Source organism: Oncorhynchus tshawytscha, linkage group LG08, assembly GCF_018296145.1.
Source record: "Oncorhynchus tshawytscha isolate Ot180627B linkage group LG08, Otsh_v2.0, whole genome shotgun sequence".
NCBI lineage: Eukaryota > Metazoa > Chordata > Actinopteri > Salmoniformes > Salmonidae > Oncorhynchus > Oncorhynchus tshawytscha.
In genome coordinates, this window is record NC_056436.1 from 2910273 (window position 1) to 2922624 (window position 12352).

A 12352-nucleotide genomic window follows, 5' to 3' on the forward strand; every position below is an offset into this window, starting at 1 on the left:
CCGTTTGGCTCTAGGATCGGTCCGTCTCCGAGCTCCAGGATCCGTTTGTCTCCAGGATCGGTCCCGTTTGGCTCCAGGATCGGTCCGTCTCAGCTCTAGGATCCGTTTGTCTCCAGAGATCGGTCCGTTTGGCTCCAGGATCGGTCCCGTTTGTCTCCAGGATCGGTCCGTTTGTCTCTAGGATCGGTCCGTTTGTCTCTAGGATCGGTCCGTTTTGTCTCCGGATCGGTCACGTTTTTGTCTCTAGGATGCAGTCCGTTTGTCTCTAGGATCGGTCCGTTTGGCTCTGGGATCGGTCCCGTTTGGCTCTAGGATCGGTCCGTTGTCTCCAGGATTAGTCCGTTTGTCTCCAGATCGTTTGGCTCTAGGATTGGTCCGTTTGGCTCTGATTAGTCCGTTTGCTCTAGGATCGTTGTCTCAGGATCGGTGCGTTTGGCTCTAGGATCGGATCCGTTGTGGTGGCTCTCTGCAGGATGCTTTGCTCTTGAGATGGTCAGTTTGTCTCTAAGATGGATCTGGTGCGATCAGACTTTGCTCTCAGGATCGGTCCGTTTGTCTGAGATCAGTCCGTTTTGTCCAGGATCGGTCCGTTTGTCTCCAGGATCGGTCCGTTTTGTCTCTGAGATCGGTCCTTTTGTCTCTGAGATCGATCCGTTTGTCTCCAGGATCGTTTGTCTCTAGGATCGGTCCGTTTGGCTCTAGGATCAGTCCGTTTGGCTCTGAGATGCGTTTGTCTCAGGATCGGTCTGTTTGGCTCTAGGATCGGTCTGTTTGGCTCTAGGATCGGTCAGTTTGGCTCTAGGATCGGTCCGTTTGTCTCAGGATCGGTCTGTTTGTCTCTAGGATCGGTCCGTTTGCTCTAGAATTGTTTGTCTCCAGGATCGGTCCGTTTGTCTCAGGATCGGTCCGTTTGGTTACTAGGATCGGTCCGTTTGTCTCCAGGATCAGTCCGTTTGTCCTCCAGGGATCGGTCCGTTTGGCTCTAGGATCGGTCTGCTTTGGCTCTAGGATCGGTCCGTTTGGCTCAAGGATCGGTCTGTCCGTTTCTGGCTCTGCAGGATCGTTTGTCTCCAGGATCGGTCCGTTTGTCGTCTAGGATCGGTTCGTTTGGCTCTAGGATCGGTCCCGTTTGGCTCTGGGTCCGTTTGGCTCCAGGATCGGTCCGTTTGGCTCTAGGATACGGTCCGTTTGGCTCTAGGATTCGTTTGGTTCCTAGGATCGGTCCGTTTGTCTCCAGGATGCGATCCCGTTTGTCTCCAGGATCGAGTCCGTTTGAAGGCTCTAGGATCGGTCTGTTTGGCTCTAGGATCGGTCCGTTTGGCTCAAGAGGATACGGTCTGTCCGTTTGGCTCTAGGATCGGTTTGTCTCCAGGATCGGTCCCGTTTTGTCTCCTAGAGGATCGGTTACGTTTGGCTTTCTGGGATCGGTCCGTTTGGCTCTCGAGTCGTTTGTCTCCAGGATCGGTCCGTTTGGTTCTAGGATCGATCCGTTTGTCTCTAGGATCGGTGCGTTTGGCTCTGGGATCGGTCAGTTTGTCTCTAGGATCGGTCCGTTTGGCTCTAGGATCAGTCCGTTTGGCTCTAGGGATCGTTTGTCTCCAGGATGGGTCCGTTTGGTTCTAGGATCGGTCCGTTTGTCTCTCAGAGATCGGGTCCGTTTGCCCTAGGATCAGTCCGTTTGGCTCTAGGATCGGTCCGTTTGTCTCCAGGATCGGTCCGTTTGTCTCCAGGATCAGTCCGTTTGTCTCAGGATCCAGTCCGTTTGTCTCTAGGATCGGTCCGTTTGTCTCTAGGATCGTCCGTTTGTCTCTAGGATCGGTCCGTTTGTCTCTAGGATCGTTTGTCTCTAGGATGTCTCAGGATCGGTCCGTTTGGCTCCAGGATCGGTCCGTTTGGCTCTAGGATCGGTCCGTTTGGCTCTAGGATCATTTGTCTCCAGGATCGGTCCGTTTGTCTCTAGGATCGGTCCGTTTGCTCTAGAATTGTTTGTCTCCAGGATCGGTCCGTTTGTCTCCAGGATCGGTCCGTTTGGTTCTAGGATCGGTCCGTTTGTCTCCAGGATCGGTCCGTTTGTCTCAAGATTGGTCCGTTTGTCCCCAGGATCGGTCCGTTTGGCTCTAGGATCGGTCCGTTTGGCTCCAGGATCGGTCCGTTTGGCTCTAGGATCGGTCCGTTTGGCTCTAGGATCGGTCCGTTTGGCTCTAGGATCGGTCTGTCCGTTTGGCTCTAGGATCGTTTGTCTCCAGGATCGGTCCGTTTGTCTCTAGGAAGGTCCGTTTGGCTCTAGGATCGGTCCGTTTGGCTCTAGGTTCGTTTGTCTCCAGGATCGGTCCGTTTGGCTCTAGGATCGGTCCGTTTGGCTCTAGGATCGTTTGTCTCTAGGATCGGTCCGTTTGTCTCTAGGATCGGTCCGTTTGTCTCTAGGATCGGTCTGTTTGGCTCTAGGATCGGTCCGTTTGGCTCTAGGATCGGTCTGTTTGGCTCTAGGATCGTTTGTCTCCAGGATCGGTCCGTTTGGTTCTAGGATCAGTCCGTTTGTCTCTAGGATCGGTCCGTTTGGCTCTAGGATCGGTCCGTTTGGCTCTAGGATCGGTCTGTCCGTTTGGCTCTAGGATCGTTTGTCTCCAGGATCGGTCCGTTTGTCTCTAGGATCGGTCCGTTTGTCTAACACGATATGTTCAGTTGAAGTCGGAAGTTTACATACACCTTAGCCAAATACATTTAAACTCCGTTTTTCGCAATTCCTGACATTTAATCCTAGTAAAAATTCCCTGTCTTTGGTCATTTATGATCACCACTTTATTTTAAGAATGTGAAATGTCAGAATAATAGTAGAGAGAATGATTTATTTCAGCTTTTATTTCTTTCATCACATTCCCAGTGGGTCAGAGGTTTACATACACTCAATTAGTATTTGGTAGCATTGCCTTGAAATTGTTTATCTTGGGTCAAACAGTTTGGGTAGCCTTCCACAAGGTTCCCACAATAAGTTGGGTTTGGCCCATTCCTCCTGACAGAGCTGGTGTAACTGGAGTCAGGTAAGTAGGCCTCCATGCTCGCACACATTTTCAGTTCTGCCCACAAATTTTCTATGGGATTGAGGTCAGGGCTTTATGATGGCCACTCCAATACCTTGACTTTGTTGTCGTTAAGCCATTTTGCCACAACTTTGGAAGTATGCTTGGGGTCATTGTCCATTTGGAAGACACATGTGCGACCAAGCTTTAATTCCTGACTGATGTCTTGAGATGTTGCTTCAATATAACCACATAATTTTCATCCCTCATGATGCCATCTATTTTGTGAAGGCACTGAGTTTGAAGGTAGGCCTTGAAATACATCCACAGGTACACCTCCAAGTGGCTCAAATGATGTCAATTAGCCTATCAGAAGCTTCTAAAGCCATGACATAATTTTCTGGAATTTTCCAAGCTGTTTAAAGGCACAAACAAATTAGCGTATGTAAACTCCTGACCCACTGGAATTGTGATACAGTGAATTATAAGTGAAATAATCTGTCTGTAAACAATTGTTGGAAAAATTACTTGTGTCATGCACAAAGTAGATGTCCTAACCGACTTGCCAAAACTATAGTTTGTTAACAAAACATTTGTGGAGTTGTTGAAAAATGAGTTTTAATGACTCCAACCTAAATGTATGTAAACTTCTGACTTCAACTGTATAATATAATCTTGATGTTGTCATCATTTATATCAAATGGGGAAATTTAAGCTACCCTGTCTGACTCAACGCTGTCAGGGCTATCAGTCTCATCACACGTAGGCCAACAGAAGGGGGAGGGGGGGTTGATGACATCAGCGCTGCTGGGCATCAGCTTGGAGGAGGAGGAAGAGGAGGGTATTTTGATTACCTTACTGAGGGCATAACTGAACTGCTTGTATTCAACCATATTCCCAGTCACCAGTCGCCATGGTTTAAATGCGGTGGTTTGTGCTTTCGGTTTTGTGATGAATACTGCCATCTATCCACGGTTCTTGGTTTGGGTAGGTTTTAATAGTGACAGTGTGAACAACATCCCCTATACACCTTCCTGATGAACTTAGTCACTGTTTTAGTGTATATGTCTATGTTATTCTCAGAGGAAATCTGGAACAAGTCCCAGTCTGCTTGATCAAAGCAGTCTTGAAGCATGGATTCCGATTGGTCAGACCAGTGTTGACAATACCTTAGCACAGGTACTTCCTGTTTGAATTTCTGCCTATTTTAAGCAAAATGGAGTCGTGATCTGATTTGCGAAGGGAGGGCCTTGTAGCCATCCCGGTTCCGTAACAACGAAGAGTTTTCTTGAAGTGCGAGGCAATGTGTTGATAGAACTTTGGGCCTTGTAGACATCCCTGGAAGGGAGAGTAACACCAGAGAGTTTTTGAAGTGCGAGTACTACAGGCAATGTGTTGATAGAACTTTGGTTGCGTTTTCCTCAGCACTTCTTTATTAGCCCCAGTTATAGTAAAGGATATGATACTTCCAGTTTGCACAAGGTCCAGTGTAGTTCCTTGTCGTGGTATCGGCTTGAGGGGGAATATACACAGCTGTGACGATAACCGAGGATAATTATCTCGGGAGGTAATGCGGTCGGCATTTGATTGTGAGGTATTCTAGGTCGGGTGAACAAAAGGACTTGGGTTCCTGTATCTTATCACAATCACACCATCAATGAGTGAGAAGACCTGAAATAGACAAGATGGCAGCATAGACTGTTCTCTCTGCTACCGCATGGCAAGTCTAGGTCCAAGAGGCTTCTAAACAGCTTCTTCCCCAAGCCATAAGACACCTGAACATCTAATCAAAAGGATACCCAGACTATTTGCATTACCCCCCCCCCCTTCTATGCTGCTGCTACTCTCTGTTATTATCTATGCAAAATCACTTTAATAACTCTACCTACATGTACATATGACCTTCATTACCTCGACTACGAGGTGCCCAGCACATTGACTCTGTACAAGTACACTCTGTATATAGCCTCCACATTGACTCTGTACCGTAATACCCTGTATATAGCCTCCACATTGACTCTGTACCGTAATACTCTGTATATAGCCTCCACATTGACTCTCTGTACCCTGTATAGCCTCCACATTGACTCTGTACCGTTACCCTGTATATAGCCTCCACTGACTCTGTACCGTAATACACTGTATATAGCCTCCACATTGACTCTGTACCGTAATACTCTGTATATAGCCTCCACATTGACTCTGTACCGTAATACCCTGTATATAGCCTCCACATTGACTCTGTACCGTAATACCCTGTATATAGCCTCCACATTGACTCTGTACCGTAACACCCTGTATATAGCCTCGACATTGACTCTGTACTGGTACCCCCTGTATATAGCCTCCACACTGACTCTGTACCGTAATACCCTGTATATAGCCTCCACATTGACTCTGTACCGTAACACCCTGTATATAGCCTCCACATTGACTCTGTACCGTAACACCCTGTATATAGCCTCCACATTGACTCTGTACCGTAATACCCTGTATATAGCCTCCACATTGACTCTGTACCGTAATACCCTGTATATAGCCTCCACATTGACTCTGTACCGTAATACCCTGTATATAGCCTCCACATTGACTCTGTACCGTAATACCCTGTATATAGCCTCCACATTGACTCTGTACCGTAACACCCTGTATATAGCCTCCACATTGACTCTGTACCGTAATACCCTGTATATAGCCTCCACATTGACTCTGTACCGTAATACCCTGTATATAGCCTCCACATTGACTCTGTACCGTAATACCCTGTATATAGCCTCCACATTGACTCTGTACCGTAATACCCTGTATATAGCCTCCACATTGACTCTGTACCGTAATACCCTGTATATAGCCTCCACATTGACTCTGTGCCGTAATACCCTGTATATAGCCTCCACATTGACTCTGTACCGTAATACCCTGTATATAGCCTCCACATTGACTCTGTACCGTAATACCCTGTATATAGCCTCCACATTGACTCTGTACCGTAATACCCTGTATATAGCCTCCACATTGACTCTGTACCGTAATACCCTGTATATAGCCTCCACATTGACTCTGTACCGTAATACCCTGTATATAGCCTCCACATTGACTCTGTACCGTAATACCCTGTATATAGCCTCCACATTGACTCTGTACCGTAATACCCTGTATATAGCCTCCACATTGACTCTGTACCGTAATACCCTGTATATAGCCTCCACATTGACTCTGCACCGTAACACCCTGTATATAGCCTCCACATTGACTCTGTACCGTAATACCCTGTATATAGCCTCCACATTGACTCTGTACCGTAATACCCTGTATATAGCCTCCACATTGACTCTGTACCGTAATACCCTGTATATAGCCTCCACATTGACTCTGTACCGTAATACCCTGTATATAGCCTCCACATTGACTCTGTACCGTAATACCCTGTATATAGCCTCCACATTGACTCTGTACCGTAATACCCTGTATATAGCCTCCACATTGACTCTGTACCGTAATACCCTGTATATAGCCTCCACATTGACTCTGTACCGTAATACCCTGTATATAGCCTCCACATTGACTCTGTACCGTAATACCCTGTATATAGCCTCCACATTGACTCTGTACCGTAATACCCTGTATATAGCCTCCACAAGGTTATTTTACTGCTGCTCTTTAATGATTTTTTACTTTCATTTCTTACTTTTATTTAGGTATTTTCTTAAAACTGTATTGTTGGTTAAGAGCTTGTAAGTCAAAATTTCACTGTATTCGACACGTGACAAATACAAATTTGGTTTGATTTGCTACACCAAACAGTACCTATCCTGTAACTCCCAGTCATGGAAACCAAAAATATTTGGTTAAATCACATTATCTGGTGTAACAATCTGTAGCTGTGATTTTGGGCAGATCCATGGTAAGAAATGTGACTGTTCCTGGTGCAGAAACAATGTCCTATCACGGAGCTCGAGTAAATGACATTCCTAAGATGGTCCTGAATGGACTACGTCAGGACATGGACATTGATTCTATCAAAGTCCATGTGGGTTTTAATGACATTACTAAGCTGCTCCCGAATGGACATCAGGACATGGACATTGGTTCTATCAAAGTCCATGTGGGTTTTAATGACATTATGAAGGGCAGCTCTGAACAGTTGAAACTGGATTTTAAAGAGTTGATTGACTCTCTGCTAGACACTAACAAAAGACCCTTCATATCTGGCCCTGTGCCCTCTCTGAATCGTGGCATTGAACGATTCAGCAGGATCCTTTCTCTTCACAACTGGCTACGTGATTATTGCAGCTCAATGAGCGTAACTTTTGTTGACAATTTTGATACCCTTTGGAAACAAAATGTTTTATAAGGTGGATGGGATCCACCCAAATCATCTGGGTTTCCTGGATCCTTTCACAGCATTATAAGGCTGTGTTGAGACAATGACTTATCAATGACCCAAGTCCAGTTCAGTTAATCCCTACCATTGTGTCGCTGAGTCATCATAATGCTTCAGCAAAATGTACATTATCCCAGGGACGTTGGAAGACACAATGTAAGGAACCTAATGTATGTCCCTCTAACTGAAATCAAATCAAATTTTATTGTCACATGCGCCGAATACAACAGCTGTAGACCTTACAGTTATATTCTTACTTACGAGCCCCTAACCAACAGTGCAGTTTAAAACAATATGAATAAGAATAAGAGAGAAAAGTAACAAGTAATTAAAGAGCAGCAGTAAAATAACAACATATACAAGGGGGTGCCGGTACAGAGTCAATGTGCACCTGTTAGTGGAGGTAGTATGTACATGTAGGTAGAGTTAATTAAAGTGACTATGCATAGATGACAACAGAGAGTGGCAGTGGTGTGGAGAGGGGAGGGGGGGGGCAATACAAATAGTCTGGGTATCCATTTGACTAGATGTTCAGGAGTCTTATAAACTTAAACTTAAACTATAGGCTGTCTCGTTGTTGTCAGTGATCAGGCCTACCACTGTTGTGTCATCAGCAAATTGAGTGATGATGTTGGAGTCGTGCTTGGCCGTGCAGTCATGGGTGAACAGGGAGTAGAGGAGTAGAGGAGGGGACTGAGCACGCACCCCTGAGGGGCCCCCGTGTTGAGGATCAGCGTGGCGGATGTGTTGTTACCTACCCTTATCACCTGGGGGTGTTTAGTCCCAGAGTCCTTAGCTTGTTGATGACCTTTGAAGGCACTATGGTATTGAACGCTGAGCTGTAGTCAATGAATAGTATTCTCACATAGGTGTTCCTTTTGTCCAGGTGGGAAAGGGCAGTGTGGAGTGCAATAGAGATTGCATCATCTGTGGATCTGTTGGGGCAGTATGCAAATTGTAGTGGGTCTAGGGTTTCTGGGATGATGGTGTTGATGTGAGCCATGACCAGCCTTTTAAAGCACTTCCTGGCTACAGACGTGAGTGCTATGGGTCTGTAGTCATTTAGGCAGGTTAGCTTAGTGTTCTTGGGCACAGGCACTATGGTGGTCTGCATAGCGGGATTTCTTATAAGTTTCTGGGTTAAAGTCCCGCTCTTTGAAAGCAGAAGCTCTAGCCTTTAGCTCAGTGCAGATGTTGCCTGTAATCCATGGCTTCTGGTTGGGGTATGTACGGTCACTGTGGGGATGACATCATCGATGCACTTATTGATGAAGCCAATGACACATGTGGTGTACTCCTCAATGGACTTAAGTTTCCCTGCATTAAAGTCTCCGGCCACTAGGAGCGCCACCTCTGGGTGGGCGTTTTCTTGTTTGCTTATGGCGGAATACAGCTCATTCAATGCAGTCTTAGTGCCAACCTCAGTCTGTGGTGGTACAGTGCCTTGCGAAAGTATTCGGCCCCCTTGAACTTTGCGACCTTTTGCCACATTTCAGGCTTCAAACATAAAGATATAAAACTGTATTTTTTTGTGAAGAATCAACAACAAGTGGGACACAATCATGAAGTGGAACGACATTTATTGGACATTTCAAACTTTTTTAACAAATCAAAAACTGAAAAATTGGGCGTGCAAAATTATTCAGCCCCCTTAAGTTAATACTTTGTAGCGCCACCTTTTGCTGCGATTACAGCTGTAAGTCGCTTGGGGTATGTCTCTATCAGTTTTGCACATCGAGAGACTGACATTTTTTGGGACAAATTATTCCCTAAACCCTAAACCTCAACTGAATCTTGTAATAAATAATGTGGAAATTGAGCAAGTTGAGGTGACTAAACTGTTTGGAGTAACCCTGGATTGTAAACTGTAATGGTCAAACCATATTGATACAACAGTAGCTAAGATGGGGAGAAGTCTGTCCATATTAAAGCGCTGCTCTGCCTTCTTAACGACACTATCAACAAGGCAGGTCCTACAGGCCCTAGTTTCTACCTTCTTAACAACACTATCAACAAGGCAGGTCCTACAGGCCTAGTTTCTACCTTCTTAATGACACTATCAACAAGGCAGGTCCTACAGGCCCTAGTTTCTACCTTCTTAACGACACTATCAACAAGGCAGGTCCTACAGGCCCTAGTTTCTACCTTCTTAACGACACTATCAACAAGGCAGGTCCTACAGGCCCTAGTTTCTACCTTCTTAACAACACTATCAACAAGGCAGGTTCTACAGGCCCTGGTTTCTACCTTCTTAACAGCACTATCAACAAGGCAGGTCCTACAGGCTCTAGTTTCTACCTTCTTAACAACACTATCAACAAGGCAGGTCCTACAGGCCTAGTTTCTACCTTCTTAACAGCACTATCAACAAGGCAGGTCCTACAGGCCCTAGTTTCTACCTTCTTAATGACACTATCAACAAGGCAGGTCCTACAGGCCCTAGTTTCTACCTTCTTAACGACACTATCAACAAGGCAGGTCCTACAGGCCTTAGTTTCTACCTTCTTAACAACACTATCAACAAGGCAGGTTCTACAGGCCCTGGTTTCTACCTTCTTAACAGCACTATCAACAAGGCAGGTCCTACAGGCTCTAGTTTCTACCTTCTTAACAACACTATCAACAAGGCAGGTCCTACAGGCCCTAGTTTCTACCTTCTTAACAGCACTATCAACAAGGCAGGTCCTACAGGCCCTCGTTTCTACCTTCTTAACAACACTATCAACAAGGCAGGTCCTACAGTCCCTAGTTTTGTCGCACCTGGACTACTGTTCAGTCGTGTGGTCAGGTGCCACAAAAAAGGACTTAGGAAAATTGCATTTGGCTCAGGACAAGGCAGCACGGCTGGCCCTTGGATGTACACAGATAGCTAATATTAATAATATGCATGTCAATCTCTACTGGCTCAAAGTGGAGGAGAGATTGACTTCATCACTATTTGTATTTGTGAGAGGTATTGACATGTTGAATTCACCAAGCTGTCTGTCTAAACTACTGGCACACAGCTCAGACACCCATTCATACCCCACAAGACATGCCACCAGAGGTCTCTTCACAGTCCCCAAGTCCAGAACAGACTATGGGAGGCACACAGTACTACATAGAGCCATGACTACATGGAACTCTATTCCACATCAGGTAACTGATACAGCAGTAGAATCAGATTTTTAAAAAGCAGGTAAAAATACACCTGTGAAGAAACACTAAATGATATATAATAAAAACAAATACAAACACACAGGAAGCTGTCATAGGGTGTATCATTCAGCTCGGGAAGCCCTGACCGCCTTACTTCTGGGCAATTATGTGTGAAACACATCTCACTGTCCCTAGAAAGACCTGATGGAAAACAAGCCCAGGGTGACATTCCCCATGAAAACGTAGATGAACCTTATAACCATGTGCTGTTTGCTGACCTGTTCTTTGAGTTCATCGATGGTCCTCTCGGCCAGTTTCATCTCCTCCTGGAGTTTCTCTCTCTGAGTCCTCAGGGTGTCCAGCTCTGTGCTCTTCCTCTCTGTCTGCTTCTGGAGCTTCACATGTTCCTGTTTCTCCGACACAGACAGGTCACGCATCCTGACACAGAGACAAGGTATTTATTTTATTTTATTTATTGAAACTTTATTTTAACTCGGCAAGTCAGTTAAGAACAAATTCTTATTTACAATGAAGGTCTAGGAACAGTGGGTTAACTGCCTTGTTCAGGGGCAGAACGACAGATTTTTACCTTGTCAGCTTAGGGATTCGATGTTGCAACTTTTTGGTTACTGGCCCAACGCTCTAGCCACTAGGCTTCCTTCCTGCAGGCTTCCTGCCTCCTCTACACTCTAACCACTAGGCTTCCTGCCTCCTCTACACTCTAACTCACTAGGCTTCCTGGCTTACACTCTAACCACTAGGCTACCTGCCTCCTCTACACTCTAACCACTAGGCTACCTGCCTCCTCTACACTCTAACCACTAGGGCTTCCTGCCTGCCACCTCTACACTCTAACCACTAGGCTACCTGCCTCCTCTACACTCTAACCACTAGGCTACCTGCCTCCTCTACACTCTAACCACTAGGCTACCTGCCTCCTCTACACTCTAACCACTAGGCTACCTGCCTCCTCTACACTCTAACCACTAGGCTTCCTGCCTCCTCTACACTCTAACCACTAGGCTTCCTGCCTCCTCTACACTCTAACCACTAGGCTTCCTGCCTCCTCTACACTCTAACCACTAGGCTTCCTGCCTCCTCTACACTCTAACCACTAGGCTTCCTGCCTCCTCTACACTCTAACCACTAGGCTTCCTGCCTCCTCTACACTCTAACCACTAGGCTTCCTGCTACAGGAAGCCACTAGGCTTCCTGCCTCCTCTACACTCTAACCACTAGGCTTCCTGCCTCCTCTACACTCTAACCACTAGGCTTCCTGCCTCCTCTACACTCTAACCACTAGGCTTCCTGCCTCCTCTACACTCTAACCACTAGGCTTCCTGCCTCCTCTACCTCTAACCACTAGGCTACCTGCCTCCCCCTACACTCTAACCACTAGGCTTCCTGCCCCCTACACTTTAACCACTAGGCTACCTGCCTCCTCTACACTCTAACCACTAGGCTTCCTGCCACCCCTACACTTTAACCACTAGGCTACCTTAACCCTGCCCCCCTACACTCTAACCACTAGGCTACCTGCCACCCCTACACTCTAACCACTAGGCTACCTGCCACCCCTACACTCTAACCACTAGGCTACCTGCCACCCCTACACTCTAACCCACCTGCCTCCCCTACCTCTAACCACTAGGCTACCTGCCTCCTCTACACTCTAGCCACTAGGCTACCTGCCTCCTCTACACTCTAACCACTAGGCTACCTGCCACCTCTACACTCTAACCACTAGGCTACCTGCCACCCCTACACTCTAACCACTAGGCTACCTGCCACCCCTACACTCTAACCACTAGGC

The 12352-nt window shown here is 46.4% G+C and overlaps 1 protein-coding gene across 1 annotated transcript in view; it reads right to left on the bottom strand.

The window, feature by feature from the left end:
- Positions 1-10730: 10730 nt before the first annotated feature.
- Positions 10731-12352, bottom strand: part of LOC121846980 (dynactin subunit 1-like) — a 14516-nt gene continuing 12894 nt past the window's right edge. Inside the window, exon 6 of the mRNA XM_042326220.1 lies at positions 10731-10977. Coding sequence (XP_042182154.1) covers positions 10731-10977 — 247 coding nt within the window. The remainder of the gene's footprint in view (positions 10978-12352) is intronic.